Source organism: Trachypithecus francoisi, unplaced genomic scaffold (genome assembly GCF_009764315.1).
Source record: "Trachypithecus francoisi isolate TF-2019V2 unplaced genomic scaffold, Tfra_2.0 Lachesis_group7, whole genome shotgun sequence".
Classification (NCBI taxonomy): Eukaryota; Metazoa; Chordata; class Mammalia; order Primates; family Cercopithecidae; genus Trachypithecus; species Trachypithecus francoisi.
In genome coordinates, this window is record NW_022681472.1 from 59381044 (window position 1) to 59394953 (window position 13910).

The 13910-nt window shown below is 40.1% G+C and overlaps 1 protein-coding gene across 1 annotated transcript; it reads left to right on the plus strand.

The window, feature by feature from the left end:
- Nucleotides 1-338: 338 nt before the first annotated feature.
- CTHRC1 (collagen triple helix repeat containing 1) lies at nt 339-13021 on the plus strand. The gene is made up of 4 exons (XM_033202751.1): nt 339-645; nt 4961-5182; nt 7254-7470; nt 12508-13021. Exons 1-4 carry the CDS (start codon nt 496-498, stop codon nt 12648-12650), a joined length of 732 nt encoding a protein of 243 aa, XP_033058642.1. The 5' UTR covers nt 339-495; the 3' UTR covers nt 12651-13021.
- The last annotated feature ends 889 nt before the right edge of the window (nt 13022-13910 follow it).

Sequence of the window (13910 nt, forward strand, 5' to 3'; positions counted from 1 at the left end):
AAAAACAAACAAAAAGGCTTGCCGACCCAAGCCGTAGACTGACGGCCCTTGAAGGTGGCTCCTGGACCCAGGTTAAGCCACGTGTCTCTAAAATGTTCATTTAGGCGGCGCTGTCTTCCCTGCTGGAATCCCCGACCTGCGGCTCCTGACCACGGCCACTCCGCCCCGACCCTGCAGGCGGGCTCTCCATTGGGGTCTGCGCAGCCCCGCGGGGGTCCTGGCAGGCAGTGCGACTGCAGTAGGAGAGGGCGGGCTCGGTCTTCGGTCCGCCCCACGCCCGGCTCGGGGTGGGGGCTCGGGGCCTATTACGGGATGGAAGCTCCGGGTGTCGCGGGGGCGGGAGGTATTGAGGGAGGGAGAGAGGCCCGCGGGTGAAAGGCGCATTGATGCAGCCTGCGGCGGCCTCCGAGCGCGGCGGGGCCAGAAACTGACCACGTTCAGCTCCTCGGTCTCCTCCTCCGCCTCCAGCTCCGCGCTGCCGGGCAGCCCCCAGCCATGCGACCCCAGGGCCCCGCCGCCTCCCAGCAGCGGCTCCGAAGCCTCCTGCTGCTCCTGCTGCTGCAGCTGCCCGCGCCGTCGAGCGCCTCTGAGATCCCCAAGGGGAAGCAAAAGGCGCAGCTCCGGCAGAGGGAGGTGGTGGACCTGGTGAGTCCGTGGGAGCCGAGCCGGACCGCCGCTCTGGTGGAGGGGACCTGGCCGCGCGCCGCACGGGCAGGGCGTCAGTCCGGGTGTTGGGGGTGTCTGCCTGTACAGCTGTGTGTCGTGTGTCTTGCTGGGCTTGGGTGTCATGCTTTTTATTTACAGGTAAAGAAGGACCTTGGTTATGCGTGCAGTGAGTCTTGGAACTCAGAGGCGAGACCAAAATGGGAGGCCATCGTGGAGCGGGCATACGATATGGGCCCAGTGGGACTCCCTGAAGTACAGGGAGTCTCCCAATAATTTCTGGCCCCAGGGGGACCCCTTGGGAAGGGTGGGAGGGATAGGGTGGCAGTGAGAGTAGGATGAGGAGCTTGGGTAGGTCCGAAGTGGACCTGGGAAAAATCCTGGCCTGGCTGATCCCATGGACCTGGACCTGGGCCAGGGCGGTGCAACGTGTCCTTTGTTGGGGCTGGTGGCCACGTCTGCCTGCGAGAGAGAATAACAACCCCCACAAAGCATCCGTCCAACTCTTTGTAACTTGAAGACTATGAGTCACGTTGGGTCATCTTCCTAGGGAGTATGGGCTGCAATTTACTTTGTTGGACAACCACAGCTGGGACTAGGAATGGTTCAGATGGTTTAAGGCCGGAAGGGGAAATGAAGGGGCCCGGCGCTAACCCCCTAAGGACCTCTTTTGCTTCTTCTGTTTAAACCAAATGGGCAGTCAGTCCTTACACACACCCTGGGTCTTCGGATGTGGCCGCCAGATAGGAGCATCACAGTCAAGCTAGGGGAGAAAACAGTTTCCAGGAAACTGGAAATGAACGGCCGTAGTGCTTTCCAGGGGCTCATCTGTGGGAAGGTATGTTTGCTTAAAATCCTTCCCTCTAAAAATCAACAAACCCAGTGGAGAGCGGAGAGGTTCTCTGCCCTGTGATATGAGGGAGCCTTTCACAGCTACCATAGTCCTTGGCATATCACAAACTTCAGTCTCACTTAAAGACAAACATGACTTACAGGCATTGCAAGACGTAAGTTGGGGCAATTTTTTTTTTTTTAATTAAAAGAAAGGTTTGAATTTGTCAAGCTGCCATTTTAAACTGAGCTAATATACCAAGTTCCCTGGCAGCTAGTTCTATATTGGATTCAAAAGTGCTGGAAAAAAAAATTCCCCCCATTTCACTATAGCACTTTTTGGTGACAGGCTGTGTAATTTTGCTCCACAAAAGGGGACTATGTGTTCAGGCAACAGTTCTATTTTAAGTGTCCAAATTATTAAAACTGTACCAAATGAGTGTGGTTCATGTGTAGTTTGCATTTTATGAATTTGTAGTTATGATACACAAAATGCCCATTTTTCCTGTGAAGCTTGCTATTTTTCCCCCTTCAAGGATTTACAGTACCTGTGGTTTCCTACAACTCTAGCCAGACTTGGAAAAGATTTTGCAGTCAGACTCAGGTGCATCCTGTAGGTTGAATTTGGTTTTGCTGACAGAAAAAGTCCACAGTCATTAAGGTTTCAACACATTCTATAAAGCAACTTCTTTGTATAGGATCTTTCAAAGCGTTCCTTTCAAGCTTCCACCAAGGTCTGCCCCCTGGTGGCCGGCGAAAGAAACAGGGGCGTATAAAAGTGCACTTCCCTTCAACATTTTTTTTTTCATTCCACAGACATTTACTGAGAGTACTAAGCATGTGTTGGGTTAGCATTTTAAAGTAGAAGACTGATGTAACACCTGTGGAATTGAGTCAAGTAAAGTTATATAGTCTCTGAAATGTATCTTTTAGATGAAAAGGTGAATAAAAATTCCCAATATGGCACGATGGACATGTTGGGCCAGATAATTCTTGTGGGGAGTGTCCTGTGCATTGTAGCATATTTGGCAGCATCCTTCGTTTGTACAGACTAGATACCAGTAGCAATCCCCCCTGCCAAGTTGTGACAACCAAAAATGTCTCTAGACATAGCCAAGTGACCCCTGGAGGACAAAGTTGTCCCCAGTTGAGATCCACTGATATATAAGAAAATAAAATTTAGTCTGTGTAGCATCTTGCCCTGAGGGGAATAATGGTTAAAAAAAATCAAAGAATATCAGAAGCAGTCTTATTCCCATTTGAAATGTATATCTAAACATTGTATATATCTGCTTGTGAAAGTGAATTAAATTACTAACATAAAAATAAAGTCTAAAACACACCAAACTTTTGAAATATTTTGTACTTTTAAAATACTTTATTTTGTGTGTCTGAATACTTTTGTAATTGTTAAATGCTTTTTCTTTTCTTTTCTTTTTCTTTCTTTCTTTTTTTTTTTTTTTTTTACTATTTCTCTGACAGTAAATGAGTAGTAGTGTCTTTTTCTTCTTACAGTCAGGAAAATGGCAATGTCAAAGACTTAAAAAATCATTTATCAAACCAAAACTCAAACTGGCGATGGAGAAGCAAATTGATTAGCAAACTTCAGTCTAATTATATCAGATTTTTCCCAGATAACTATTGGATTTTATCATCCAATCCCAGATACTGTAGTCAAAAGATAAGCTTTGAAGTTACTTTAATATCTAAGAAACTTTGTTTTTTGTTTTCACTGGAAAGTAGTTATACAGAATGATAATACTAGGCAACTTACACAATTAGAGGAAATGTTAGAGTAAAAATTTAAATGGATTGGCTTGGGTTTTGGAGTGTCTAATAAATGGCACCTTTGTTCCTAGCTGAACCAATTCAGGTGTAGACACAGGAATTAGACAGGTGGAGCACAAGATATCACCTTTACCACTGATCATACAGCATTGGTGTGTATGGCTTATGTGTGCTAGGCTGGTGGGTTTGCTAATGCTCTCTTCCCCAGGTCTAGACCCTGAAAGGTCCACCCGGGGCAGTGGACACACTTACCCAGAGTCGCTGCCTTGCACTGGTCTTGGGGGAATCATAGGAATAATAATGGCTGACACACGCAGTGTTTGCTGTGTTCCAGGCATTGTTCTAAGCACATTTTATATATTATTCACTTAAAGCTCATACAAATCCTATAAAGTAAGACTCTTTATTATCATCCACATTTTACAGATAAGGAAACAGGCACCAAAATGTTGAATAACTTGCCCTGTCTCGCAGAGCTAATGTAAGGTGGCGCCGGGATAAAATCCAAAGAAACTTGCTCTAGAATTCATGCATTAGATGCTACAAGATATCCTTCCCCAAAACTAACATAGAGAATCCTAGTCCTTACAGACAGTTTGACAGATTGTGAATGGTCCTCTGTTGGGAACTAATGGTTACCTGAAACTAGGGCACTTACTGCTTCTCCTTGGGGAGGAGGGGTCGGATGAGAGGCCAGAAATGTTAAGCACTGCTTACCCCGCTTAAAAACAGGGAGAAGCGGCCGGGCGCGGTGGCTCAAGCCTGTAATCTCAGCACTTTGGGAGGCCGAGGCGGGCGGATCACAAGGTCAGGAGATCAAGACCATCCTGGCTAACACAGTGAAACCCCGTCTCTACTAAAATAAAATACAAAAAAGAATTAGCCGGGCGAGGTGGCGGGCGCCTGCAGTCCCAGCTACTCGGGAAGCTGAGGCAGGAGAATGGCGTGAACCCGGGAGGCGGAGCTTGCAGTGAGCCGAGATCGCGCCACCGCACTCCAACCTGGGCGACAGAGACTCCGTCTCAAAAAAATAAAATAAATAAATAAATAAATAAATAAACAAACAGGGAGAAGCAGGGATTTTCATATCCAAGTTGGAGATACTGCCAGTACAAGATAATTATTGACTCTTAAGATTTTATTTTATAATTATGTTCCCTAGGAATTTATCTTAGGGAAATAATTCAAAAGAAGAAAAAGGCTATATGGATAAAAATAATATTCATAAGAAAAAAGTAGAAATAAACTATGTATCCAAAATTAGTGCAATGTTTGCATAAAACTGTAAAAGTCCAAGTCTCTTTGCAAGATACAGAGTTAGAAGAAAAAAGCAGAATATCAAATTATTTCCACCTTGGAATACAGCTATTTAAAATTGTATATGCTTATAATGAGCAGTAGAAGGGAGCAGGTAAATGAAATAATTTTGTCCTCCTCTGATGTGTGTGTGTGTACCTGTGTGTGTGTAAAGTTTGTGCACTAAAAAATATGAAAGAAATCACAGTATTTTAGAAATAATTTGAAAATGAATTCTCTATAATAACTCATCTAGAACATGGGCGTGTGGTATGAAGGGATTCTTGACTCCAAGCGCTCAAAATAAATGCAATTCTAATCATACTGAGTCTTTGACTCTTAAGTGGTGAGAGTTTTCTTTGCCTTTTCTTTCTCATTATAGTATAATGGAATGTGCTTACAAGGGCCAGCAGGAGTGCCTGGTCGAGATGGGAGCCCTGGGGCCAATGGCATTCCGGGTACCCCTGGGATTCCAGGTCGGGATGGATTCAAAGGAGAAAAGGGGGAATGTTTGAGGGAAAGCTTTGAGGAGTCCTGGACACCCAACTACAAGCAGTGTTCATGGAGTTCACTGAATTATGGCATAGATCTTGGGAAAATCGCGGTAAGTAAAGTTTGAATTATTTTAAAATTGAAGCAAAATTTAAGGGTTTTCGTATTTTAGTGTTAATTTTTAGGTGACATTTTATTATTATTTTTTAACTAAAAAGACTTAAAAAAGAGAAGTATGTAGCATGTGACTTTTAATCTAAAACTAATGAAAAACTTTATAACATTTCAGAATTTCATAAAGATATTTCTAAGACAAATGCATATCATTTTAATCATAGTATCTAAAATAACATACTTTTTAAAAATGCAAACAAAAGAGAGCATATGTGTCTGTGTTGGACAGTAAGCAACTTTCCAATCTTATCCTAAAGTAAATTTAAATTTAGCCTAAGAAAATTTGCCCTGGCTTCAGACATAAAGGTGGGAAACAATTTCCAAGAAATTACCACATTGATCTGGAAGCAGAAGTCCACTGGTGTTTGTCTTTATTCAGGTAGCATGCCCAGCTTAAAACTGCTAAGCCTAAGAGAAGTGAAATGGGTTAGATGTGAGGTACTACAGCAATTATTTTAAGTTATTCTGCAACATGAAGGCTGAGAGGTGGGGAATTACTCAAAATAGCCTGTCTGGTAATGTATTTTGACTAATGTTTCAGTCACTTTGATTAGTGTTTGCTTCAAAAGTAATTGGCAAGTCCACTGGCATGGAAGAGAGTTGAAGAAGTTGATGCTATTTATACGTCTCTTTTCTCTTGTTGACCAACTCTGTACATTGTTCCATATTCACAACATATTACTTCATGGTTTTGCTGCTACCATCAAGCAATTACAAGAAATTTTCGTTTCATAAAACTCTAAGATTTTAAGATGCACTTTGTATAATCCCTATTCCTTATCTCAGCTTTTTCTGCTCTATTATCTATAAGAGTTTGAGACTATCTTAACTTAATTTTTGTGATAGAATTTCTATGTAGCTTCCATAGTTATGATGACTCTGACCTTTTCTGTGTTCATGTGTGTTTCTAGAAAGCATTTTGTTAAAATGTTCCCAAGTTATTTAAACATCTGACATTGATAGACTGGTTGTTTATAGTTGTTCATCAAAAGTTACTGAGTTCTTTCTAAAAGCTATCCTTGTGGGTTCTGAATTAAATATATTTTCAAGTTCCTTTTAGCAATGGTCAGGATGGGTATCAGAACCTTCTACAAGTAAAGGATAATGGGTCCATGAGCCAATAGACAGTCAGATTTGCAACGACCAATGAGAAAATAAGCAAACAAGAAACCTGGGCCTTATCATTGTGTCATATAGATAAAGACTAAAAACTCTGCCTATCCTTTACTCCCTCATACTGTTTGCTGTTGCTCGAAAAGAAACAGATCAAGAGTGAATACGAATGGACAGCACTAGTCTAGAATGTAAGTTCTATGAGGGTAGGGATTCTGGTTTGTTAACTGCTCTATCTGTACCATCTAGCACATAGCAGGGGCTCAGTAAGTATTTTTTGAATGCAAAAAAAAAGGAAATACATAAATCGAGTTTATCAAAAGTACTAAAGGCTAGCCTTTTTTGGTAAATCTGAAAGATACCCTCAATGGGGTGAAAAGTTCTAAGAAAGCTGCAATTTGATTTTCTTAGAGTTTCTATATCAAAATCTCTTATCTAGCTTGCAGAAAATCTCTCTCCCTCTATAAAAGTTGTTTTTTTTTTTTAAATTTTTTTGAGACAGTCTTACTCTCTTGCCCAGGCCAAAGTGCAGTGGCACAATTTCGACTTACTGCAACCTCCACTTCCTGGGTTCAAGCGATTCTCACACCTCAGCCTCCTAACTGGGATTACAGGCGTGCGCCGCACCACACCCCGCTAATTTTTTGTATTTTTAGCAGAGATGGGTTTCGCCATGTTGGCCAGGCTTGTCTTGGACCCCTGGCCTCAAGTAATCTGCCCCCCTCGGCCTCCCAAAGTGCTGGGTTTACAGGCATGAGCCACCGCGCCCAGCCGAGTTAAACTTCTTAAATACATTTTGGGGAAAAGGATAGTTAAGTAAAATTCACCAATCTCAAAAGCTCTTTTTAATTAGAATAGAAAATGTTACTTAAATCCCATTTCTATGTTTGTGACAGGAGTGTACATTTACAAAGATGCGTTCAAACAGCGCTCTAAGAGTTTTGTTCAGTGGCTCACTTCGGCTAAAATGCAGAAATGCATGCTGTCAGCGTTGGTATTTCACATTCAATGGAGCTGAATGTTCAGGACCTCTTCCCATTGAAGCTATCATTTATTTGGACCAAGGAAGCCCTGAAATGAATTCAACAATTAATATTCATCGCACTTCTTCTGGTATGTAAAATTGCGACATTGTAAGATGTACCTCAGATCTAAGTAAGATTAGTTTTGAGTCCCACTATCATGTTCGTTCACTAACCTACTGTAAAGGCACCTCTACAAGTTTTCAATGCATGGTTCTCCACCCTGGGTTGTACTTCTGCATTACCTCTTGATCTTTTAAAAATATATAGATGCCTGGGCCTTATCTCTGATGAACTGACTCAGAATCTCTAGCCGTAAGACCACAGCTTTGTTTGTTTTTTAATATTGTACTTTAAGTTCTAGGGTACATGTGCACAACGTGCAGGTTTGTTACATATGTATACATGTGTCATGTTGGTGTGCTGCACCCATTAACTTGTCATTTACATTAGGTATATTTCCTAATGCTATCCTTCCCCCTCCCCAGTCCCCACAATAGACCCTGGTGTGTGATGTTCCCCTTCCTGTGTCCAAGTGATCTCATTGTTCAATTCCCACCTACAAGTGAGAACATGTGGCGTTTGGTTTTCTGTTCTTGTGATAGTTTGCTGAGAATGATGGTTTCCAGCTGCATCCATGTCCCTACAAAGGACACAAACTCATCCTTTATATGGCTGCATAGTATTCCATGGTATATATGTGCCACCTTTTCTTAATCCAGTCTGTCACTGATGGACATTTGGGTTGATTCCAAGTCTTTGCTATTGTGAATAGTGCCACAATAAACATACGTGTGCATGTGTCTTTATAGCAGCATGATTTATAATCCTTTGGGTATATACCCAGTAATGCGATGGCTGGGTCATATGGCATTTCTAGTTCTAGATCCTTGAGGAATTGCCATACTGTTTTCCACAATGGTTGAACTAGTTTACAATCCCACCAACAGTGTAAAAGTGTTCCTATTTCTCCAGATCCTCTCCAGCACCTGTTGTTTCCTGACTTTTTAATGATTGCCATTATAACTGGTGTGAGATGGTATCTCATTGTGGTTTTGATTTGCATTTCTCTGGTGGCCAGTGATGACGAGCATTTTTTCACGTGTCTGTTGGCTGCATGAATGTCTTCTTTTGAGATCCCCTGGTGATTCTGATGTGCCCCAGGCTTGAAAATCAATGAGTTAAATGACATGGCAAAATAGCCAGTAATGCCATAGAGCAGTGGTCTTTCAACTTTGGCTGCATGTTGGGCTCACTTTAGGAACTGTGGAAACTTTAAAAAGAAATGCCTATCCCACCCTTCCAGAGAGTCAGATTTAATAGGTCTGGGTACAGACTTGGCAATGGGACTTTCTAAATATTTCTTGGTTGGCTGGGCATGGTGGCTCACACCTATAATCCCAGCACTTTCGGAGGCTGATGCAGGCAATCACTTGAGCCTAGCAGTTTGAGACAAACCTGGGCAACATAGTGAAACCCCATCTCTACAAAAAAAAAAAAAAAAAAAAAGCAAAAAAATTAGTCCCAACTGCTAGGGAGGCTGAGGTGGGAGGATGGCTTCAGCCCAGGAGGCGGAGGTTGCAGTGAGCTGAGGCTGCCCCACTCCACTCCATCCTGAGTGATGACAGTGAGTCCCAGTCTCAAAAAAAACAAAACAAAACAAAACAAAAACAACTCCTGGTTATTCTAATGTTCAGCCAAAATTGAGAACTACTGGCTCAGACTAACTGATTTTTCTGCCTTATCCTTTAAAAGGGTGGATACTGTCTGCCAAATTTGTAAAAGAGAAAATTTTTATACTATTTCTGTATTCTCTGTTTCCACCTAGTATGAGAAAAAAGACATTCAGTGGTCACTTAAACTGTCAGAAAAATATCATTGGGTTGTTTTACGTACTTATGTATTTGTTTGTTTATTTATTTATCTATTTTAGAGACAGGGTCTTACTCTGTTGCTCAGCCTGGAGTACAGTGGCAGGATCATAGCTCACTGCAACTTTGAACACTTGTCCTCAAGTGATCCTGCTGCTCAGCTTCCCAAAGTGCTGTGATTACAGGCATGAGCCACCATGCCCAGCCTGTTTGTTCTATTTTAAGATTCATTAAAGAAAGTTTAGAAAATACCAGAAAGTAGAAGAGTTAAAAAAACAAAAAACAAAACAAAATGCAAATTATTAATCTCATCCTCTAGAGACACCACTATCAATATTTGTTTGTCGGCCATTTTGGTTTCTTGAGTTGCAGTGGATGGCACACCATGACAGCACAGCCTGGTAGCATCAGAAAGTGTACATACTGTTATATTCATAAGCCTTTTCATAGAAGAAAAATAAGAAACTGTACATATGGTTAGCATCATTCCCTTGATTTCTTGGACAGATTTTTCACTAATCTTATACTTAAAAATGGTTGAGCGGAGGGAGGAGATAATCTCACTCTTCCCTTCCCTCAGAAATAACATTTTAGCATTATTTGGGGCTCCAAGTTAGATACTGAACCCCAAAACCAATTTATTCCTAAGCAATCAAGGGCATCCCCTCTACATTTTCCCTCAGATCCTCACAATATCCTTAAAACATAAAGAAGAGATTTTAACCCCCCTCTCTTTGCATATTGAGAAACCCAGGGAAATACAGCGTCTTACACAGGAAAGTAGAATCGGTGTTCAGGAGAGCAGAAACCGACTCCCTGTTCTCTTGGCTTCCAGTTCTCTTTGTAATCAGATTAAAAACCTTCTTCACTAAGTCCTTAGATATGTGCTTCCCATCTAAGAAACAGTCTTTAAAATAAGAATCTAGATATTAAAAATAAAATTTGATTAGGAAGTGATATGTTTAGACAGTGGTTGATATAAGCAACTTACATTCTATTATCTTTAAGGTGTGTGTTAATATTTTGCTAATGTAAGCCCTTAGGCCCAGGAACTGTGACTTATACATGCATATACTTTATAAATAATTTAACATAGCATTTCCCAACCATTGTGTGCAAACTCATTTGTTGTGATCAGTTGGGTGGAGTGTCACAAGTAATTTGTTAAGAACAGTTTTGTATTATTGTGGATTAAGTTACCTCTGTAATAGAATCACTTTCTCTGACATGCTGATAGTGTCTCTTAAGGGAAAGGAAAGGGGTGCACTTACAGTTAGCATATCAGAGGATGGCTTAAAGCCTTGATATGCCCATGGGAGTTTGACAAATGGTTGTCATCTGTTACACGGGTCTAAGAGGAAAACAGGTTGAGAACTCCCAATCCAACATATCGTTTTCACTTAACAAGCTATCATACTACATTATCACAGCAAAAATGTTCATTCAACATTATTTCATCTGCTAAAGACCATGAAGTGACCATTTGACTCTCCTTAGATGAGGCTGATGCAAGACCCAAGTTTGTCTGATGTCCTTAGGCCATAGGGGGAAGTGAACAAGTTTCTAGGCCATGGCTATCAAGACCTTGGGAAAACATGAGCATTTCTAGGCATTTCCACTTGTCATGGTACTAAGAATACCAGATTAAATGGGATTGTGGGCCTACTATTTAGTTCCCCCAACTTAGGAAGAGGCCTGAACCAGAGACAGGTCCCTGGATTCTGAGAGACTTGCCTTGGATTTACTCCTGTGATAGTTTATGTAAGCAGATTGCTTCAGACCTACATCCCTGGGTCTCAGCAGGAATGCAGTAACCTCAATCAAATAGGAAGCCTAACCAGTCACATGAAGTCATCCACTACAGTGCTTATATACCAGGATTCATTTTCTTTCTTTTTTTAAATTATTATTATACTTTAAGTTCTAGGGTACATGTGCAAAACATGCAGGTTTGTCACATAGGTCTACATGTACCATGTTGGTTTGCTGCACGCATTAACTCATCATTTACATTAGGTATTTCTCCTAATGCTATCCCTCCCCCTGCCCCCAACCCCACGACAGGCCCGGGGTGTGATGTTCCCTGCCCTGTGTCCAAGCGTTCTCATTGTTCAATTCCCACCTACGAGTGAGCAAACTATCACAAGGACAGAAAACCAGGATTCATTTTCTTAAAGAATCTGCCAACCTACAGTTTCTTCTCCAGCTTTACACATACATCAAAGGTACCATGTCTTTTTGCCTGCTAAAATGGTCACTAAGAGATTTTTTTTTTAATTTAAGAGAAGACTTTGGTAAGATGGAATGCAACTTGTATTGTTAGTAGTTGAAAGTCCAGAGGACATGTGAAAAGGTGCATAATTACAATGCATAAAAACACAGAGGAAAAGCAGGTTTGTTTTTTTTTTTTTTGGTTTACGTTTTTTCACTATGAGGAAATTCTGTGTAAAATGGGATTCCCAGATTGAAGGACTGGTGTAATGATTATGTAGAATTTCTTTTAATGTTATAAAAGTTATTTCTTCTGGTGGGCACACTGGCTTATGCCTGTAATCCCAGCACTTTGGGAGGCCGAACTGGGCAGATCATGAGATCAGGAGATCGAGACCATCCTGGCTAACACGGTGAAACCTCATCTCTACTAAAAACACAAAAAATTAGCCAGGTGTGGAGGCACGTGCCTGCAGTCCCAGCTACTCAGGAGGCCGAGACAGGAGAATGGCTCGAACTTGGGAGGCGGAGGTTGCGGTTCGCTGAGATGGCGCCAGTGCACTCCAGCCCGGGCGACAGAGTGAGACTCCACCTCAAAAAAAAAAAAAAGTTATTTCGTCTACTTGTCTAGCATCACTTATCAGATAAGTGTTGGAAAGGGTTTTCTTTTTTAAAAAAGACTTGCATATCAAATGAAAGTCTTGGCTTTAAAAAGTATAGATAGCCTTTCTTTGTTTACTCAAATAAATTGCTTTTTTGTTTTAAGCTATCTCTGTAACTATGCAAATTCTGGTTTTAAGATTGAAACCTGTAAGAACACTGACTGTTAAACTTGTATCATAGAATGGATATGTATACATCTTTTAAAAATATTTATGTATCAATTTAGAAAAAGAGGACTTCATTATGAAAACCTTATCAAGTATTAGAATGTTTAAGTAGCATTACATTAAACAGAATTACAAACTAGCTTTCTAAAGTTATAAAATTAAAGGATTTTGCTCTTTGTTCTAAAGAAAGATGTAACTTTCATCTTTGTCTTGCAGTGGAAGGACTTTGTGAAGGAATTGGTGCTGGATTAGTAGATGTTGCTATCTGGGTTGGTACTTGTTCAGATTACCCAAAAGGAGATGCTTCTACTGGATGGAATTCAGTTTCTCGCATCATTATTGAAGAACTACCAAAATAAATGCTTTAATTTTCATTTGCTACCTCTTTTTTTATTATACCTTGGAATGGGTCATTTAAATGACATTTTAAATAAGTTAATGTAATAAACATGGTTACAGACCAAAGTGTGACTTCACACTGTCTTTAAATCTAGCATTATTCATTTTACTCTAATCAAAAGTGGTTTCAATATTTTTTTTAGTTGATTAGAATACTTTCTTCATAGTCACATTCTCTCAACCTATAATGTGGAATACTGTTGTGGTCTTTAGTTTTTTCTCTTAGTATAGTATTTTTAAAAAAATATCTAAGCTACCAATCTTTGTACAATTTGTAAATGTTAAGAAGTTTTTATATCTGTTAAATAAAAATTATTTCCAACAACCTTAATATCTTTAAATTAATTGCCACTAAAATGGAGTTTCTAGTACTTTATATCTGAAAAGTTTAACATAAATCCAATTTGTATTTATTCATTTAACTCTCATTTATATAATTTTTAGTACATATATAATATGGTTCCATTTTTAAAGGAATACAAAGAGAAAGTGGTATTTACATGTCAGGAAATATATCAGCACTTTAGGAATTTTATCTTTATTTAACAAAGAATAACAAAGCATGGATTCTATCCTCAAATTCCTTACCATTTGGTAGAGAATATCAGACATATATAGAAATGACAATAAATTAAAGGTTAATATGTTGATTACTATAAAAGTGTTGAAGTGGGTGATGTGGTTCAAAGGAAGAGTGATCATTTCTGGCTGAGGTGATCAGAAAAAAATCCATGAAGGCAGTATACATGTAAGATTGGTGAAGTTAAGTAAATTCTGGGCTTGAATTGGAAGTATCTGTATGAACTCATAAAGTACTTTATCTTAAATAAAGCTACAAAACAATAACAAAATCTAGCTTTGTTTACTGAAAAGGCCCAGAAACAATTACCGATCCAGTAATGCCCAGAATGTGATCTCTACACTCTCATTTCCTACTAAAAGGAACTAAAAATCATTGAAGAAATGGGAGATTTCACCTATGGGGCAGGAAATGTACAATATGACCGTGGAACATTTTGTCATACTGGAAAACAAGGCAGCTATGAAAAACAACTCAAAAAGATCCAAGAGCCAACTTCAATTGGTTCTCACTGTTAAAGATGATACAATTTAAGCATCAATAAGAGAATAACTGCAATGGTTTAAAACATCAAACATGTTTAAATACATGAGTTCATAATATATTAAAATAAAAATTATTGGTCAACTTACAGTATGCC